Source organism: Ascaphus truei, chromosome 2, assembly GCF_040206685.1.
Source record: "Ascaphus truei isolate aAscTru1 chromosome 2, aAscTru1.hap1, whole genome shotgun sequence".
Lineage (NCBI taxonomy): Eukaryota > Metazoa > Chordata > Amphibia > Anura > Ascaphidae > Ascaphus > Ascaphus truei.
The window spans coordinates 416,213,309-416,233,210 of record NC_134484.1 but is presented as its reverse complement, the minus strand read 5'-3'; the positions used below and the strand labels follow the sequence as shown (position 1 = coordinate 416,233,210).

Sequence of the window (19,902 nt, the reverse complement as noted above, 5' to 3'; positions counted from 1 at the left end):
GTGTTTGCAGAGTGGAATCATAGGGAGTGGAGGGTTCACAAGTTGTAATAATTGGGTGATGGGAATTTTTTTTTTGCTTTTGTTAAATGACTAAGTTTATAAACACACATGTCATTGCTTCAAATTGCAGAGGATTTCTAAACATGAAACATTGCTTTAGGTTTAGTAGTTTAATGGGTTCTACTGATGTCACCATACTGTACACTTAGAAAAATAGAATGAACTAACACTCACCCTGTCTAACACAATCCAGCTAGAGGTGCTATGATCCTGCATCCACACCGCAAGATACATCCAACTGTACAAAAACTGAACTGGATCAGCATTTAAAAATAATAATGAAGGACTTACGTTTTGCTTTTTCTCTCACCAAGTTTCTTCTTTAATGGATCAAAAATGCAGCAATACAGAAAAATCAGTACACACACAGGGAGAGGAAATATCAGCAGACACACACTGTTATGTGTACACAATAGAGCAACGTTTCAAGGCCCCCTAGGCCCCTTCGTCAGGTTCCCATACTGTACACTGTCACTGTGAAATAGGAGGCGCAAGAAAATGTGCGTGTGGAACAGGAGGGATAAGAAATTGTTTCACTAAAGCACATATTAAATATTACAGGAACAATTGTACATTAAAATAGGGGTTCATTCCAATTGAAAACATATGACTTTAAAATATGCAATAAAGCATTTCATCCACATGAGACATGTAAAATAAAGACAGCATGTTATTTACATTGTTTTTGATACACAGAGTTGTTAGCATTTAACAGTAAATGAGTACAATTATTTCTCTTTTTAAACTTGCCAGTGTAACTTTAAAATGAGCTTGCATATAATTTAATTGCTCAGTGCAACTTTAGCATTCATTTCTATGGATAATTAGACTGTGAATTGCAAAGTCTGGGGACTTTGTTCCTCTACTGTTTGAAGTTAGGGTTTCAAAGATAGATGTAAGTAATTAAATATTTATTGAATTCTAAAGTAATTATGAAAATTGGGAGGATGTGTTACATGGGAGAGATTCAATTCCAATATATATATATATATATATATATATATATATATATATATATATATATATATATATATATATATATATATATATATATATATATATATATATATATATATATATATATATATATATATATAATTGTATGTTCATTTGCACAGGTCTGCAACCCTGTCTTTCACCATTATCGCCCAGCACACAGCACTTCCACTGCAGCAACGGATTCTGGGAAATGACATGCAAATGAGCACACAGTGCCACCTTTTGTCTCAAGCTCATATTACACGAGCAACCCGTAAGACAATGCATGCTGCTTTAAACACAGCTTTTAAGTATAGGCTGGGGTGAGATGCAAAGCCAGTAAACCCACTCACAGACATGTTTCATTTTTTTCGTTTTTGAAATAAATTTGTTTATTTTCATAATATAACATTACAGCTTATGTTATCAAAACATAAAATACAAAAACCATTATTTTTCTGATCATTAGAACACACAGGACTAAACTTATATCATGTACTAATTAACTATTCTTTCTTCAGTTAAAAAACATAACCAAAAAAACGCATTACAATATAACTTTCTGTATTACATTAAAATACTGAACTAAAAACAAACAAATACATTTCTAACCAGTAAATTCTCACTTTATCACAGCAAAAAACTAAACTAGCTTACGGTAGTCTAACATTTACCACACTAACTTCCTTTTGTCAAAGAAATCAACATAAAATTTCTTACTTACAAACCCTTCTGTCTCTAACATTTCATCAAACATCCTCAACATCAAAGAAGGCTGCAGGTGAGGCATCGCAGCTTTGAACTCCTCATATTCATAAACCTTGCATGCCAAATTGTAATGTCCTTTGAATATACATCCTTTTCCCCCCTTCTCTCCTCCCCAAGCAAACAAAACAATCATCATTCAGTATTCCTTCATACTTCTCTGGACTTCCCTTCCAGTCATCCATAATCAAGCTTAAACGTTCCATATTTCCCTCCTTCCCCACCCAATCAGCCCATTTTTGTATTGTTTCTTTGTCCTTTATGCGCACATATATCAGACTTTCCCCTTCCCTTCCACTCATCCTCTGTCCATTTTTTCCATGCAACTTTCATGCTCTTTCTCTCCTCACTCACACTCCTCTTTTTTTACTTTCCTACATTCCTCACCATTCTCTCCATCAGATTCACTCTCCTCTGATTCTGTTTCCTCCTCATCTGCCCAGCTTCCCATTTCTTGGGTTGCTGGAAAGTCCTCATCAACTGAGCTTTCATCAGAGTCCAGTCCACTCAGATCCATTGCCACTTGTTGCACTGTTCTTTTAACTGTTTCTTTTTGGCTTTGTAACTTTCTCTTCCCCAGGCCCTGAGGTATTGCTTGAGCCTGGGGTGGGAGTATCTGGCTCCATGGCCACACACTGCTCCACTCCACTTTTTCCAGCTGACTTCTGTGGTTCCTCAGCTGCATGGCATTCGTTTGTAGCGGCCATCTTTTCTTCCTTATGGCATTCGTTTGTAGCGTCCATCTTTTTTTCCTCCTCTGTTTTTGTCTCCTCTCTCCTCCAACCTACTCTGGCTCGGTTTGCATATGATTGGGGACACTGTCTGAAACTGTGACTGTTTTTGCCACACAAATTGCACTTCATTTCTTCCGTACATCCATGTTTACTGTGTCCCAGTTGGTTGCATTTTGTACAGAATTCCTCTGTACAATCTTTCTGTAAGTGATCAGGTGCCCCACATCGCCTGCACCTTCTCGGTTATCCCGCATAAAATACTGATCCATGCAATTGCCCAATATGTATTGCATTCGGTATATGTACCAGCTTTAATGTCTCTTTGTCCTCTTTCAGGAGTACAGTGCACTTCATTACACCGGTTTTAATGCGGTCCTCATCCACACACCTTTCTGGTTTCTCGTACACCACAGCACAATACTGCTTAAGCCAAAAGGCTACACATCCTCTGTATTTACATTTTCATTGTAAATCGCAACAAACACATTTTCCTGGTCCTATTAGTCAGGTCCTCCAAGAAAATCTTATCCAACTTCCCCTCCCTCTTAAGCAGGGAATACATCTTCATACATTTCTCATGTGTAGCTGGGTTTACAAAAATCACTTGGTAACACTTACTTGTTGTCACTTCAAAGATATAGTCCAATTCCATGGGGCTGAAGCCAAATAACTTCTGTAACACCAACCGACTGAAGTGCAGGCGATCCATCCGGATATCATCACGCAGGGCAAACTGGACAGCATTCCTCCTCTGCATCTTCTTAATCTTTCTGTTACCAGCAACACAAAGCGCTTTTCTCTTCCGTCAAAGTTGCGGGGCTTGCACCCCCAGCCAGCGGGGCCTCACAGCTGTTTCGACCTTAATGGGTCTCATCAGTGTGGGGTTGGTTGTGCTGGCTATGCTGGTTTGAGACTAAGAGTAGGTATTCACCACACATTATTAAGGTTATGGTGGGTAAAAAAAGTGACAAAAACCATCCACAGTAAAGCACACTGATGATACCCATCAAGGTTGAAACATGTCTGTGAGTGGTTTTACTGGCTTTGCATCTCACCCCAGCCTATGCTTAAAAGCTGGGTTTAAAGCAGCATGCATTGGCTTACGGGTTGCTTGTGTAATATGAGCTTGAGACAAAAGAGTGGCACTGTGTGCTCATTTGCATGTCATTTCCCAGAATCCCTTGCTGCAGTGGAAGTGCTGTGTGCTGGGCGATAATGGTGAAAGACAGGGTTGCAGACCTGTCTAAGACATGCAAATGAACATACAGTAATATTTCCATTTGCTATATGCTTTACTGTGGAGGGTTTTTGTAACTTTTTTTTGCCCACCATAACCTTAATAATGTGTGTTATAGATGTGTATATGTGTATATGTGTATATGTGTATATGTGTATATGTGTATATGTGTATATGTGTATATGTGTATATGTGTATATGTGTATATGTGTATATGTGTATATGTGTATATGTGTACTGTATATGTGTATATGTGCCCCTAATATTGGGTGCATTTTTGGTTAGTATTGTCAAGTGCTCTGCATTTAGTGGGATGGTCCCGAATTTGTGGGAAATGTCCCAAACTCCAGCTGTGCAGGACAACAAGAATTTAGAAAGAGCTTCTCTTTCTATCCATTTGCTAAGTTTGGTGCAGATCTTGTGGGTACTTACAACAGATGAGACCACGAGTATTCTAAAGCTTGCCTTAAACTAGCCCGGTTAAATTCTGGGTATGTGCTGGGTGTAACCTGGCTAGTTTAAGGCAAGTTTAAGGCATTTCTGCATTGACTAATGATCCATAGGATTAACACAGCCGGGGTCCCTGGCAATCCCATTCAGTTTGAATGGGACTACCAGGGACCCCCGCTGTTAATCTGATGGGCCATTAATCAATGCAGAAATGCTGGGTCTAGTTTAAGGCAAGTTTAAGGCATGTATCCAGCATGTACCTGGGTCTTTTTGGCGATTGCCACTGGTTTGTGTTAGAATAACTGTGGCACTACAGTACATGTGTTCAGAGGGAGGAATAAGAAGGGAGGTATGTAAAGAGGATAGTGGAACTCCAGGTCCTTCCTCTGTATAGAGCAGGGCTGGGCAACTCCAGTCCTCATAGGCCACCACCAACAAGTCAGATGTTTAGGATTTCCCTGCTTCAGTCTTCGATTGAGCCACTGATGACCCATGTGAGCTGAATCAGGGATATCCTGAAAACCTGGCCAGTTGGTGGCCCTTGATGTCGGGAGTTGCCCACCCCTGATATGAGGTTGTGGAGTGATGACTGCAGGAAATAGTTTGTTCGACACTCACCATGACTGTGTCAGCCCCAGTCAGATGCTGTTTCACAGTGGACGACATCAATGAATTTCACGTGTGTGACTCTGTGTGTGTGATTCTGCGTGTGTGTGACTCTGCGTGTATGTGTACATGACTGTGTGTATGTGTGTGTGACTCTGCTTGTATGTGTGTGTGACTCTGCGTGTATGTGTGTGACTGCGTGTATGTGTGCGTGACTCTGGTTGTGTGTGTGTCTCTGCGTGTGTGTGCGTGTGCGTGACTCTGCGTGTATGTGTGCGTGACTCTGCGTGTATGTGTGCGTGACTGGTTATGTGTGTGTGTGACTGACTGTGTGTATGTGACTATGTGTGTGTGTCTGCACCGGGATCTCGGGGAACGCGGCTCTCTTGCTCTCTCCCTGCCTGGTGTTCGCGGCTCCTCTCCTCCCCATCGGTCAGTGGCGTGCAGGTCCGCGACCATGTGAAGTGGCCCGTGGTGTGGGCCTGCGGCCATGCGCAGGGGCCTGCGGCACATGGTGCGCATGCGCAGAGGCCCGCAGCCTTTAGTGCGCATGCGTGCTGGGAGAGGGGGGAGCAGCAATGTTCTTGGTGGACAAGGGCGGTACTGCGCATGCGTGGTGGGGCCGGCAAGCTCCTCTTCTGCGCAAGCGCGCTCTCGCCCATTAGTAGCATGACGTCACATTTGTTATGGTTTTTCGTTACAAGGCAATGCATTCTTCCCCATGAAAACACTGTTGCCGCCAGCAAAGAAGTTTCACTTCAATAATACATGTTAAAAAAAAAAATAAAAAAAAATAGAAACATTTAGGTGCATCTTTTAAAAAAGAGATAGCACAAATCACCATGCAGGGTACAGCACTGCAAAAACATTCTTGGGGAAACATTAAAATGCATTCAGTGGCAAATAGTTATTTTGAATCCTGGATCAAGATTATTGTGATCATTGGACTCTTAATCCCCTTCCCCATGTCTTCCATACATATAATTCCTTAAAGAGGCAATCTCCCCTTGGACCAAAGTGAACTAATTCCAGTGATATGTTCAAGGGAACTCATCTGGGTGATTGATGCCCTTTTTATCCACATCTGACAACTAGAAGTATTTCATAAACGTTTTTAATGTTAAACTTGGGAGGGGTTTGATTTCTTCTGGCTGCTCCCTTCTGTGTGATCAGCAAGTGTTTGTACAGTTAGAGCACCCCCACCCACCCCCACCCTCTCCCTCTGCCCTTAACTTTATTGGTTCTCTGCTAGGGACAGGGGGGATAGGAGTAAAACAAACACTTCCTCTTTCAGAGGCACTTCAAAAATGCAACGTGTAACTAATTAAGACAAAAATGTAAGCAAACAAACCTTTGCTATTCACATTTTAGATTTATATACGGAACCCAGTTAGAATGTTAAATGTATGATTTCTGGCCGGCTATGTGGGATTTCACCTTTAAGGTCCTTGAGTAGCTTCTGCAAAAAATGGGGCGTTATCCCAGTCAAATATTGCATAACAGTGCTGGCTCTTGTGCCTTCTCGGAACAGCAAGACGGGAACTCAAAAGGTTAAACACACACATTCCAGGCATAGTTTCATTGGTTTTATTTTACACTGGACGCATCTATATGTTGCTACATGAATATCGAAACATTCCACGCATTATTCTTTACCATGTGTAGTCCAAAAGGTGCGAATTAATGAGAATTACTGAGCTCTGTGACGTCCTTACCTGTGAACATCACGGTTTTCTTCACACTTTCTGAAATACTGTAACATTTTTTTAACCTAGAAAACATATCATTTCGGTTCGTTGTGTTGTCTAGTATTTATCTTTTCTCTCACACAAACCCAATTATTCATCTGTTTTATTTGCTCTGGGAAGTAATCTGCTTATTGAAAAGAACAGCTTTAGCAATTATTGAGACTCTAGTGTGCAAAATGGTATGAGAATGTTCATTATTTACTTAATTTTTCAATTATAATTTTGTATTTCTATTTTTACAGTTTTGGCATAAAGGATGTTTCCATTGTGACGTTTGCAAAATGACTCTAAATATGAACAATTACAAGGGATATGACAAGAAACCTTACTGTAATGCGTAAGTACAATAAGAGCCAAATGTGAGGTGTGGCTGGAATATGCATAGACAGCAACTGGTTTGGCAGAATTATGAAAACATAAACATTACAGTGTACACACCTGTAAAAATGTGGCCCGGCCATTAACCCTTTGAGTGCCTTAGGATATAGTCACAACGCCATGGGGACTGGCACTCCAGGGCCCCCATGACATGGTGACAATGTGATCCTCACAGGGCCTGCTTTTTCAGGGTTGGATCGTATACTGTGTTCCCGCTGCGATCTCTACACCACGACTCCTCCGGAACTCAAAGGGTTAACATACAGTAGGTGTGGTGGCGCAGCAACTGGGAACAACCGCACTGTCTGTGTATTGTATTGTCATTTGTTTTCCAGCTTTTTTTCAGGGGGCACAATATTCTGACTTCATATTGCCATGATTCCCTATCCCCTTCACCTCCGCTTCCCCCCCTATATCCCCTCCCCTTCACTACCCCTTCCCCTTCACCACCTCACCACCCCCTCACGCTTCACCACACCCTCCCCCTTCACCACCCCTTCCCACTTCACCTCCCCGTCCCCGTCCCCTTCCCCTTCACTACCCCCTCCCCTCCACACCTCACCACCCCCTCACGCTTCACCACACCCTCCCCCTTCACCACCCCTTCCCACTTCACCTCCCCGTCCCCCTCCCCTTCCCCCTCCCCTTCACTACCCCCTCCCCTCCACACCTCACCACCCCCTCACGCTTCACCACACCCTCCCCCTTCACCACCCCTTCCCACTTCACCTCCCCGTCCCCCTCCCCTTCCCCCTCCCCTTCACTACCCCCTCCCCTCCACACCTCACCACCCCCTCACGCTTCACCACACCCTCACGCTTCACCACCCCCTCCCCCATTCACACCCCCTCCCCCTTCACCACCCCTTCCCAATTCACCTCCCCTTCCCCCTCCCCTTCCCTCTCCCCTTCACCCTCCCCTTCACCCTCCCCCTCTTTTTCCTCCCTGTCCTCCTCCTCTCCCCTCTCCCCCACCCACTCCTCTCCTTTCTCTCTCTCTCCCTCTTCAGCAAAACCATATTTTAGGGTCTGGAGCTTCAGGGTGAATTGAATGTTACAACAATCTTGTGAAGGGAAAATTATGGCAGTTTCAGAAGCATTTGCTCGAAGGTTTTCATCTGTCTAGACCAGGGGTGTGCAAACTGGGGGGCGCAAAATTTTCTGGAGGGTGGGAGGGCACAGCGCTTACTGAGGCACCGTGCTCTACCCCAAAGCGTTTAAATTAAATGCCGGGGGTGCGTGCAAGGCCTCTGTATGCCTTACTCACCTTGTCTTCTGTGGCTTCTGTCGACGCATCGCAATGGCAATGTGGCGTCAAATGACGCCAGACAAAAGGTAAGAGGCGCAGACAGGGGGGCACGAGCAATGTGGAAGAGCAGGCATGGGGGAGCAGACTAAAAAGTTCGGGCACCCCTGGTCTAGACCACCTATGAATATTCATCAACGAATCGGATTTTGGTTTAAAAACCAGCAAAGAATTTGCAGTTCGATTTTGAACACAATGACCCATCTCTATTCAAAAGCCATCATATAACACAGTCTGACTATACTGACTTCCTCTCTCTCTTTTATCCTTGTAAATGTACTTACTTTCTTGCACCATGAATAAAACTATTACTCCTGTTCTATGTTTATAGGGTAGGTTCTTAATTTCAATACATATAGAGAAGCAGCAACCTGGTCCCAATAGCTTTGAAGTGATAAATGTAAATATTAAGGCATTGATGCTGTTGCGGCATGATTTAATTGCTTTAAGTTATTGAGGGGACATGTCCTACTTAGAACGGTGGAATCTTTTAGCATGCATTAGCAAACTTTGAACATTTTACCCTTTTTGGTTCAGTAAAGAAGTTTGCTTCGAAGCAGACGTTTGCAACATGTTTGCTCAAAGCTAAAAGTCAGTAGTCAATGCATATTCAATTAATTTAGATTAAACTTGTAACAAATTCATGGGGATGGTATTTCGCCACCTTAAAAAGTGAAATTGTGAATTTTCAACACTTTTGGTCATTCCACAAAAACTTTGATCAAAATTGTTGCTGTTTTTTTAAACTTCCTGGAAAGGTTGATAGAAACATGGTCGAAGAGAATCTTGGTAGATCCGCACATCTCTAGTTCTACAGTAATGGTCCACAGAAGAAATGACAAATGCATTTCAATCTAAAGTTTATTTACCTAAAGGATTGATGGATAGTCATGGAAAACGGTCAAACGTATACATGGTCATTTATAATATGCTAACTGTTAAAAGTGCACTAATTCCAAAACACAATACAATCTCACCGAACCCAACAGTTGCTATAGCGTATTAGATACCATCATTTGCATTTATTTGGCAGACTGTATTTTGCTCTACCCAAATCAAGTAATATTGCATAGATAAGCCTTGTGTCTTTCATTTCGAATGTTCTGAGATGATCAAAGCTCCTTATGTTTAGAAACTAATATTTGCATGTTATTTTAAAGTGCAGACGATAGTCAGCATAATGTACTACAGAAATATTCTTGAAAGGTACATTACATTGAAAAAAATCCATTCAAACTCTCCTTTTTCCATAGATAACATACAGTACTAGTGCTATTTGCTGACAATAGATTGTCACAAAATGTAGCAGGCACTGTTTTGAACTTAAAAATGTCAAATGCGTGTGAGGTGTAATAGGGCTATGATGATATTCTCAGATCTGTCATTTTTTGAATGTAGTACTGTACTTGCTCAATGCACGTCATACATTAGGAAAAACGGTTAACATTGACATCTAATAATAATATTTTATTTGACAGCCTTGAGAAAGGATTGAAAAAAAAAAAAAATAACTTTTACTTGGTACTTGAAATATTTTGTGATTCGTACAGGAGTCCCAGAATAAGACAAAAGAATGTAAGATGATAGTGATTTAAAAGCTTTAAGAGATGCCTATACTGTATGTAGTTAAATGTTGGTTATCATACTGTTTGCAAAATGTGTTTGCAAACAATAGTTTTTGCATACTTGCAGAGTGGGTGAGTCTTGTGATCAGATATTATCATGTGTAGCTTTGGGCAATTTTATAATTGGGCACTATTGCCGTTTAGTGAATATGCCCGATAATGTTAAAATCGATTTGAATGATAAAACACATGGACAGTGGTAGAGATGGTGCTACTTGATTGGGCACTAACACTTTATGGCAACAGCACTATATGTTGCGAAGTAGGACTGCACTGTTAAACTCTTCAAAGCCAGAGAGACCTTTAGTGCACTTCTGTGAGAAAATAACATTTTATAATTTTAAAGTCATCAATGAGTATGAATATAGAACTGCAAACCGGTGATATTATCAGTAATATATAGGAGGTTATTATTTTTATGTGACAAAACAGGATAATTATTCTGAGACTTTGAAATCTCCTGAACCAACTGTCATACTTTACAGGTAGGATTGGCTGTTGCTGCATGTTGATTCATTTCATACTTTATAGTTGATTAAAATCATATATAAACCTTCTATAAGTGTAGTTGTCATACGATATGCTGGGTAAACGTTTGGAATTTTTGTTCAATGAGATATCTTATAGCGTTTGATACTGTCAATCATGCTCTTCTCCTTCATATTATAATCTATGTTAGAATCTGCGACAAAGCCCTGCCCTGGTTCTCATCAGACTGTACCTCTCCCATCGCACATTTCCTGTCTCTGTTGCTAACATGTCTGTATCTTCTGTTGATCTGTATGTTAGTGTGCTTCAGGCCTCTGTTCTGGGACATCTCCTTTTCTCTCTCTACACACTATCACTTGGTGACCTCATCAACTCTTTTTGCCTTAGGTATCATCTCTATGCTGATGATATGCATATATATATATATATATATATATATATATATTTATGTATTTATTTATTTATAAAATGTTTAACCAGGAAACAATACAGGCATACCCCGCTTTAAGGACACTCACTTTAAGTACACTCGCGAGTAAGTACATATCGCCCAATAGGCAAACGGCAGCTCGCACATGCGCCTGTCATCACGTCCTGAACAGCAATACCTGTACCGAAGCTGTGCGCAAGCGGGGAGACTATAGAGCCTGTTACAAATGCGTTATTTACATCAGTTATGCACGTATATAGCGATTGCAGTACAGTACATGCTTCGATAAGTGGGGAAAAGGTAGTGCTTCACTTTAAGTACATTTTCGCTTTACATACATGCTCCGGTCCCATTGCGTACGTTAATGCAGGGTATGCCTGTACTTTGAGAGTTACCTCTCGTTTTCAAGTATATCCTGGGCACAGACTTATAATGACAATACGTCGTTACATGTTATATTTACAGACATTTCAAAAACAGTTTAAGATAATATTTGTTATGGGCGTATTTAACAGTTACAGACAAGATTAAAATGTGAGTCAGTTAAAGTCTTGAAAGAACTTAAACTGGAGGCGGCTTTGAGAGTCTCTGGTAGGTTGTTCCAGTTATGTGGTACACGATAATAGAAGGAGGAGCGACTGGATTCTTTGTTGAACCTTGGGACAGTGAACAGTCTTTTGGAGTCGGATCTCACGTAATAAGTGTTGCGTGTGGTTGGGTTTAGGAGCTGGTTCAGATAAGCGGGTAGCTTGTTCAAAAAGTATTTGAAGGCAAGGCAGTAAAAATGTACTTTGCGCATGGATTCAAGAGATAGCTAATCCATAGCTAATCCAGTTCTTGGAGCATTTCGCAGGGGTGTGTGTTGTAGTTACAGTGAAGGACAATGTGGCATATTGAGTTGTAGAGGGTGTCTAGTTTGATAAGGTGACTCTGCTGTGCAATGTGCTTTCTGACCAGCGAGCTTAGGGAGGATTTGTTCCCATAAAGTACGCCCAGTTTGGCATAGGTTTTGTATGTCAGGGTATCAATATGCAACACAAATGTTAAATGGGAGTCAAGCCATATGCCCAGATATTTAAAACTAGTGAGCGGGGCAAGAATGGTGTTAGAGTTGGTTCTGATCGGAAGCCCTGTCATTGGTAGCTTTAGAAATTTAGCCTTGGTCCCAAAAACCATTGTTACAGTTTTGTCAGTGTTTAAAAAGAGTTTGTTTTGGGAAATCCAGTGTGTTCAAGTCTTGAAAAATCAGATTGTTCAAGGTCAGAGGGGCTAGGGCAGTGTTCATATAATATTGTGTTATCTGCATACATGTGCATTGAAGAAGCCTTACAAGGTAGATTATTAAGTTAGACTGAAAAGAGCAGGGGCCCCAAAACAGAGCCTTGCGGAACCCCACAGGTGATATCCCAGGGGTTAGAGTTATAATTGAGAGACACATTTTGGGATCTACCCGATAGATAGGAGTGAAACCAGTTTAAAGCATGTTCCCTTATTCCAGAGCACTGAAACTTGTTTAATAAGATAACATGGTCAACCGTGTCAAAAGCCTTTGCAAAATCTATTAATATTGCTCCAGTAAGTTGTCCCTGTTCCATTCCACACTGTATCTCGTTGCAAAATTTTAAGAGGGTAGTTTCCATGGAGTGTTTGGGGCAAAAGCCAGATTGGATGTGGCAGAGGAAATTTGTCTTGTGATAGTAATCGCTTAATTGGGAGTGGACACATTTTCCCATGACTTTGGATAGTATTGGGAGAAAAGAGATTGGTCTGTTGTTGGGAACAATGTTTTTGTCTCCACTTTTGTAGACTGGGACAACTGTAGCAGTTTTCCAGTTCTGTGGGATATGGCCTGAAGACAAAATAGAGTTGATTAGGGAGGTAGGAACTTTGATTGCAGTAGGTTAGGCACGCATTAGTTATTTAGTTTGAATGTTAAGAGTGCTTGTCTAATCTCATCTTCAGATACTGGGACAAATAGGTGGCAGGGGGTGGAGATATAGGGATTCTCACAGGTTGGGCTTCATGAATGTAGTTAGGGTTGCACTTTGATAGTAGGAAAGTAGCACACCCCATAAAGTATTCGTTGAATGCGTTTGCAATGTCAAGGTGATTTGTCAGAGAATTATTATCCTTTTTTATATTAGATGGTTGTTGATGTCAAGAAGGCTGGAATATATTGTTGATGATCTTCCAGAAGTTTGCTGGATTTAATGTATTTTGATAAAGATTATCTGTGTAATATTGGGATTTTGCTAGTCTTGTTTGCCTTGTGCATGTATTCCGTAGGGATCTGTAGTTATTATATAGTTAAGATCCTTGGTAGTGCCACTTACTTTGTAACTTTTCCACAAGGCATCCCTACAATTATAAAGCACCATAAGGTCGGTTGTAACCCACAGAAGGCTGACCTCCTCCATACTCTGATTCTGTGTAGGGGAGCATGGGTATCACAGAGTTTTAAGAACTCTGTTTGGAAATAATCAAGCGCAGAATCAGGATCAGGTATCAAGTTGATTCTGTACCAAGGGCAGTTAGTAAGTCTAGCCAGAAATTGTTGTGGGTTAAAGTTTCAAAAAGGTTTGATTTTCCTTACAGAGTACTCTATTGCATGGGTGCGCAAACTGAAGGGGGGGGGGGGGGGCGGCGGTTGCAGAGGTCCCACGCTCTTTCCCAAGGCATTTAATTGACATCCTAGGGAGCACACGAGGCCTCTGCAACTTCCCTTCCCTTGTCTTCGGTGCAGCGGGGTCACGTGACAGCACGTTGCCATGGTCACATGACTCTGCGGCGTCATTTGATGCCGGAGACAAGGTAAGGAGGGTGGCGTGAGCAAGAGGGGAGAGCAGCCAGGGGGGCGCAGGGAGAAAAGTTTGCGCACCCCTTCTCTATGGTATGGTCACTGAAAATGTCAGGTAGGATACCACAGGATTGGATGCTATTAGGATAAGAGGATAGGATCAAATCTAGCAAAGAATGGTTGACTGATTTTTCGATTAATCTGTGTGGATTGGGAAATTAGTTGGCTTAAATTTAATGACTTAAATTGCGTCCAGATTTGATTGTTTTTGAGGTCAAGCCAATTGAGGTAAAGATCACCTAAAATTAACAGCTAATTTTTCCCATTCAAGGAAGAAATTGTGCCTAAAAGTGAGTGATGTCAGTCAGAAATACTGGGGCTTTTGGGGGCGGTAGATGTTAGCAATAAAAATCGGCTTAGAGAATCGGAGGTACATTTTATCAACTAGGATTTCAATAGAGGTTTGGCTTGGGGGTCAATGTAGCAGCATAAATTGTAAAGAGTCTTCAATATAAAATAACACCCCTCCTCCTCTCCTTGACCAATCTTTCCTAAATATGGAGTATCCCTGAACAGAGATAGATGCATCAAGTGTTTTAGGATTAGCCATGTTTGGGTGAGAATGATGCTTAAGACTTATGCAAAAAGCACCATGCCCTTAGTTCATCCAGTTTGGGAATCATGCTTCAAATATTTATATGGGTGACAGATAACCCCTTTAAATTCCAAAAAGGGCTATCATCGGGGTATGGGACAGTTTAGAAGGAAAGGCCTGGGTTGAGTTCAATATCCCCTGCTAAAGAGAGTAGCAGTATCAGTAGAAATTTGGGTAAGTGTTTGCAGGCTGCAAAGTTGCAATGTTTGCCATTAGATTGAGTGGTGCTGGGTGTGCTGGTTTTCAGAGCTCTCCACCAACATTCCGTAAATGATGCAAGGCTTTTGAGTTGTCCAGGGTGTACACATTGGGTTGTAGGCCAGTAGAGAGATATTTGTAATGGATAGAGAGCGTAACATTTACATGAGACCACAGTAAATAACAGAATTGGGATAAGTAGCATATATATATATATATATATATATATATATATATATATATATATATATATATATATATATATATATATAAAAACAAGGCAGTGTAGCTTACTTTAGTAGAGTTTAAAGGGTTTCAAGGCAGTCAGTAGAATTACCAAGTGGATGTCAATTATTGAGTAAATAAAACAGGGTCATTGTGCTTCCAATCTCCTGCCAAATGCCTGCATAACTCTTATACTACACTTAAAATATACACTTATAATATGAGCATTATATATGCACACTATTAGTGCAATGCTAGGCCCTGCAATGCTTTCCCCAATTATATGCTTGAATTTATACTGCAAACACAGCATATCACCTGATATTCATCAGTGCTAGTTTGCTCAATAAATCACATGGCTAACAAGCAAATTATAAGTGTTAACAGACTAACATCAAACATATCAGATAAGCAATATTTGAGATAGGGATCAGATAAGAATCCTAATTACCTGGTATTGGAGAGCGAAAGAGAGGTGATGAGTTCCATGTCAGTTTCTCAATTTCATTGCTGCATGGAGTCTAAGGCCGTGCTTACAGTGCCGGCGATGGCGACGACGATGCGACGTCGCCCGAAAACAAAAGCATTGCCGCCGTGTGCGCTTACAGTGCGCGCGACGGAGCGACGGAGCGAAAACTGTTAGCCGGCAAAATTTGATTTTTCAAGGGCTGTCGCGTCACGTGACGGCCCTTGAACCAATCAAATTGCCGGAATTACGCAATGCTGCCGCCCGGCGAAATATAACTTTCGCCGGTGGTGACGGGTGACGTCACCCGTCGTGTCGCCATCGCCATCGACAGCACTATAGGCACAGCCTTAGTTAGGTGGGCTAAAAGTAGTAACTAGCATAGTAGAGTATATCTCTTGCATAACGCTTATACTACACTTACAATATGTACTTATAATATGAACATTATATAATCACACTATTAGTGCAATGCTAGGTCCCTGCAATGGTTTCCCATGCATTCCACCGCTACCCTCACACCTGCAATCTAGTTCCATGTCTCGGAATGCCTCCTGGCTATATCCTCGTGGGTGGCACTCCACCGCCTTAAACTGAATGTCTAGAACTGACCTCCTCATATTTCTTCCTAAATCTGGCCTAATATCACCCGTTCTCTTCACAGTAATTAGTACTACCGTTTATCCTGTCGCCAAAGCACGTTGCTTAGGAGTGACATTTGACTCTTCCCTTTCTTTCTCCATTCAGATTCACGGCATTCCTCCGTAATATTGCCAAGATCCGCCCTTTCCTCTGTCACACTACAGCTAAAACTCTAATGCATGCCCTTATCCTCTCCCGTCTGGATTATAGTAACATGCTAGTAAATCAAAGAGTCACAAAACTGAAAGTCCCGAATTAGTGCTACTGTACACAGCTGAAGCAGAACCGATGCAATAAAAATCTTTGTGCTGAATCACACAATGAGATGGGGGATGCGTTCCAGGTACAAAATGAATGCAAATGAGTATGATTAAATCTGGTGACAGTGTGCCCTCCACAGTGCAGTAAATTAATGAATACAGTCCAGCAATAAATCCAATGATATATGAGAGGTGTAAAATAAACACTGTGGGGGGGGGGGGGGGGGGAGGGGGGGAAGGAGAGGGAGGGAGAACTGGTAGAGAATCGGGACACAGTCCAGTGTGAACTCAGGACAGCCCGATTGCTACCCCTCCACAATCCCAATCACTGGTAACCCCTGCTACACCAGAGAGAGAGCACAAAAGCTTCTCAGACATGTGGGTGAGCCACTGTGTGCTTGTGTAGAAATGCAGCTGAGTACTCACTGCACTGCTCTGTTGACCTGCAATCCCCGGCTCCGTGCGCGTGCTGTCTCTGGAGAGTTGATTGAAGATAGAAAACCTAAATGACAGGAGAGCACAGCTCCAAAGTAGAAAAACGGGGGATCCAGACGAATGTGCTGATAAAACAGGTGAGTGTTTATCTGCAGGAAGGAATCATAAGCAACATCATGGTCACAAAATAGATAGTTTCACGTTCTAGATGCTTTATCAGGCTCCCTGCCTCACAACTTTCTACCTTGCCATCTATCCATAATTCTGCTGCTGGAATAATTTCACTTTCTCCCAAAACAGTCTCTGCTCATCTCCTCCTTAAATCCCTCTCTTGGCTACCCATCAAATTTCGGATTACCTACAAAGTTCTCCTCCTTACTTGCAAGGCTCTCCACTCATCTGCTCCTGTCTGCATATCAGCTTTGATACCTTGTTATGCTTATATCCTGCACTATACCTGCTCTACGGTCTCCTCTCCCTGAATGGGACGTTTGGCCACGATCAAATCGCCGCCGGCGCTCAGCCACAATGCAAGTCACCGCCGGGACTACTGCTGACCGGAGGACACCTTACCGCAGGGTACATCACTGCTGAACATCTCGCCGCCGATCGAATCTCCCTGCCGGCCACTGCTGATCTCCCCGCTGGCCGATGCCATCTTTAAAGATAGTCAGCTGGCCGCCGCTCCAATGCCATTTGTGAGCGCACCCGTGCCTCAGCGTGCCGCCAGCTGCCGTGGCGGCTGGGGGGAACGGGGGAGATCAGCAGCTGAGGAGCTTTAAAGATGGCGGCGGCCGGCAGTGGGAGATCAGAGTGGACCTGAACCTTTAATGATGGCAGCAGCCAGCGGGGAGATCCGATTGGCGGCAAGGTGCCCTGTGGTATGGTGTCCTGCAGTCAGTAGTCCCAGTGGTGACTTCCGTTACGGCGTAATGCCGGCAGAGATTTGGTCGAGGCCACGCAGTCATAACCACGCGGACGTGGCCAAACTTCCTAGACCATCCTCTCCATTCCTGTCACCACTATTGCTCTCTCGCCTTAAAATTTTTTCCTTCACTGCCTTTTACCTGTGGCACTCTTTCACTCAGTATACGCCAAGCACCCTCTCTCCCCACCTACAAGACAAACCTTAAAACTCATTACTTAAATTATACATCCCAATAGCCTGCACTCATGGTAACTGTCCCACACCCGCAGTCACTCCAAGCAACCATTGTGGCCAAGCACTGCCATCTACTGCACTTATTTCCTCACCTACTGCCTCTGTAACTCTCCCAACATACCACTTAGATTGTAAGCTCTCCGTGGCAGGGATTTCCTTTCCTATTGTAAGACTTTGTTACACTTGTATTATTATAATTCCCTGTATTGTATTGTATCTTTGTAGAGTGCTGAGTACACTGTGGGCCCTATATAAATAAAGATATTCACACAGTACATACATATCTAAAATAAATAAATAAATAACAAATTCTGTAATTCATTCTTTCCTAGTGGGAACTCCAAACCTATTTACCATTGCACAGCTTGCTGGGCACTTCATAAATATTCATTACAACACGCTCTTGTCTCCAAACATATTTGTGGAAATCAGAGCGTTACTAATCATGCTAATGAATTTTATCACGTAAACCTCTGTTCATTTTAGTAATAGGTTTCACAGTAGTAGCTTTTAATTGATGGGCATGGCACCTATTATTATTATTTTTATTTTTATTATTAATGAGAGGATACCATAAGGAAAGATGCAACAGAATAGAATAGTTATAAAGGTATGCTGATAAATGCAATTTCCCATTTATACATAATATGTACTGCAGAACAAAACAAGGCCTGGTTATATGTTTAATGTTGTAATTAATTTTGTACACTCTGCCAAGTCTTTTAAAGGGGCCATGGGAGTATTTTGTCATCTTAAACCTGATACTGACATGTGCATAGCAGCCTTCAGATAGTATCTGTATTCGTCCTGGTAAAAGTTATGTTTTTCAAAGCCTTAAGATACCTTTAATTTAACCAAAATTAATTAAATATATAGGTTTTTTATGTAAACATTTTTTATTCATGATATCTAAAGCAGACATTTGTTTGCATTCTTCAAATCTCAAACAGATAGAGATGAAGAAGTGCTCAAATGCTAGGTATAATAACCATTAATAGCCAATGCCAAAGCCCAAGGATGATCCAGAATCAATAACATAGGTGAGAATAACAGCTAGCAATATTGGGTAATAAGCCTCCCGAAGACAGGTAATGGGTAGGTGTGACCCCCCCACGATCAGTCTCATTGGAAACGACCCTGTAGCAGTGAAGTACTCACAAGTCCTTGGTTAGGGGCTGACAGGATGTGCAGCTTCCAGTTGTAGCAGATACAGGAAATGGAGAGGAGCGCACGATCCAACAGGAGCAAAGAGAGGACCCAATACAAAAAATACGTCATTGGGTGGCTCCGTTTTGGCGCGAACGGACCGCAAGTAAGAGGGATATAAAATGGGGTGTTTTAACAGTGTATGTTATCCTTGATAAAGAACGTGGATTGTAGGTTATGACAGAATAAAGTTTACATATTTTTTTGTATTGGGTCCTCTCTTTGCTCCTGTTGGATCGTGCGCTCCTCTCCATTTCCTGTATCTTCAAATCTCAAACATAAAGAAGATGTAGTAATTGTATGTTGTCCCACTAAACAATATCATAACCTGCAACAACAGCAAAACTAGCTTTGGGATAAAATGATTAGTCTGAAGTCTTTATAAACTAAATATAGAAATGAAAGAAATCATTAAAACCAATATAGATTCAAAATAACACATCTAGATATCAATTTGTCTCCAGTTCCCACCCACAAAAAGCATGGAAGCAAAAGCAATAGTTTCTGCAATGTTGGCATCCAACTTTCTGAAGTACCTTTATCCAGCATGCTCAATGTGGTGTATTGCTAATTCTCTGCATCCAACTACTCCTTTACATTGTAGTATTGAAGTCCCCTGCAGAAAAGGTCCCTTCTCTCTCTCTCGCTCTGCTTTTATGTTATTCTGTTAGGTGTGTCTGGATAGTTGTACCTTAGATCAGGGGTGCTCAACCCCAGTCCTCGACCCTCCAATAGGTCAGGTTTTCAGGATATCTCTGCTTCAGTCGAAGACTGAGCCACTGGTTGAGCCACCTGTGCTGAAGCAGGGATATCCTCAAAACCTGTCCTGCTTGTGGCCCTGGAGTTTGCCACAGCTAGTACAGCCGATTTGTACCTGAAGTGTTGACTCATTCTTACATTTCACACTTGTACCACAAATGGAATCAAAATACATGTTTAAAGGTTCTGCAGGACTAGATCTCTGAACTCACAGAATGGAGAACCTGACCGAACATCAATTTAGTGAACACACGGCATTAATATAAATCCTGATTTGCTAAGCCACTGTTTT

At 41.9% G+C, this 19,902-nt stretch overlaps 1 protein-coding gene across 2 annotated transcripts in view; it reads left to right on the top strand.

The window, feature by feature from the left end:
* The window catches only part of NEBL (nebulette), a 341,974-nt gene that overhangs the window by 3,845 nt on the left and 318,227 nt on the right, over positions 1–19,902 (top strand). For both annotated transcript variants that reach the window (XM_075587538.1, XM_075587540.1), the window contains exon 2: positions 6,821–6,915. In XM_075587538.1, the coding sequence (XP_075443653.1) occupies positions 6,821–6,915 (95 nt within the window). The remainder of the gene's footprint in view (positions 1–6,820; positions 6,916–19,902) is intronic.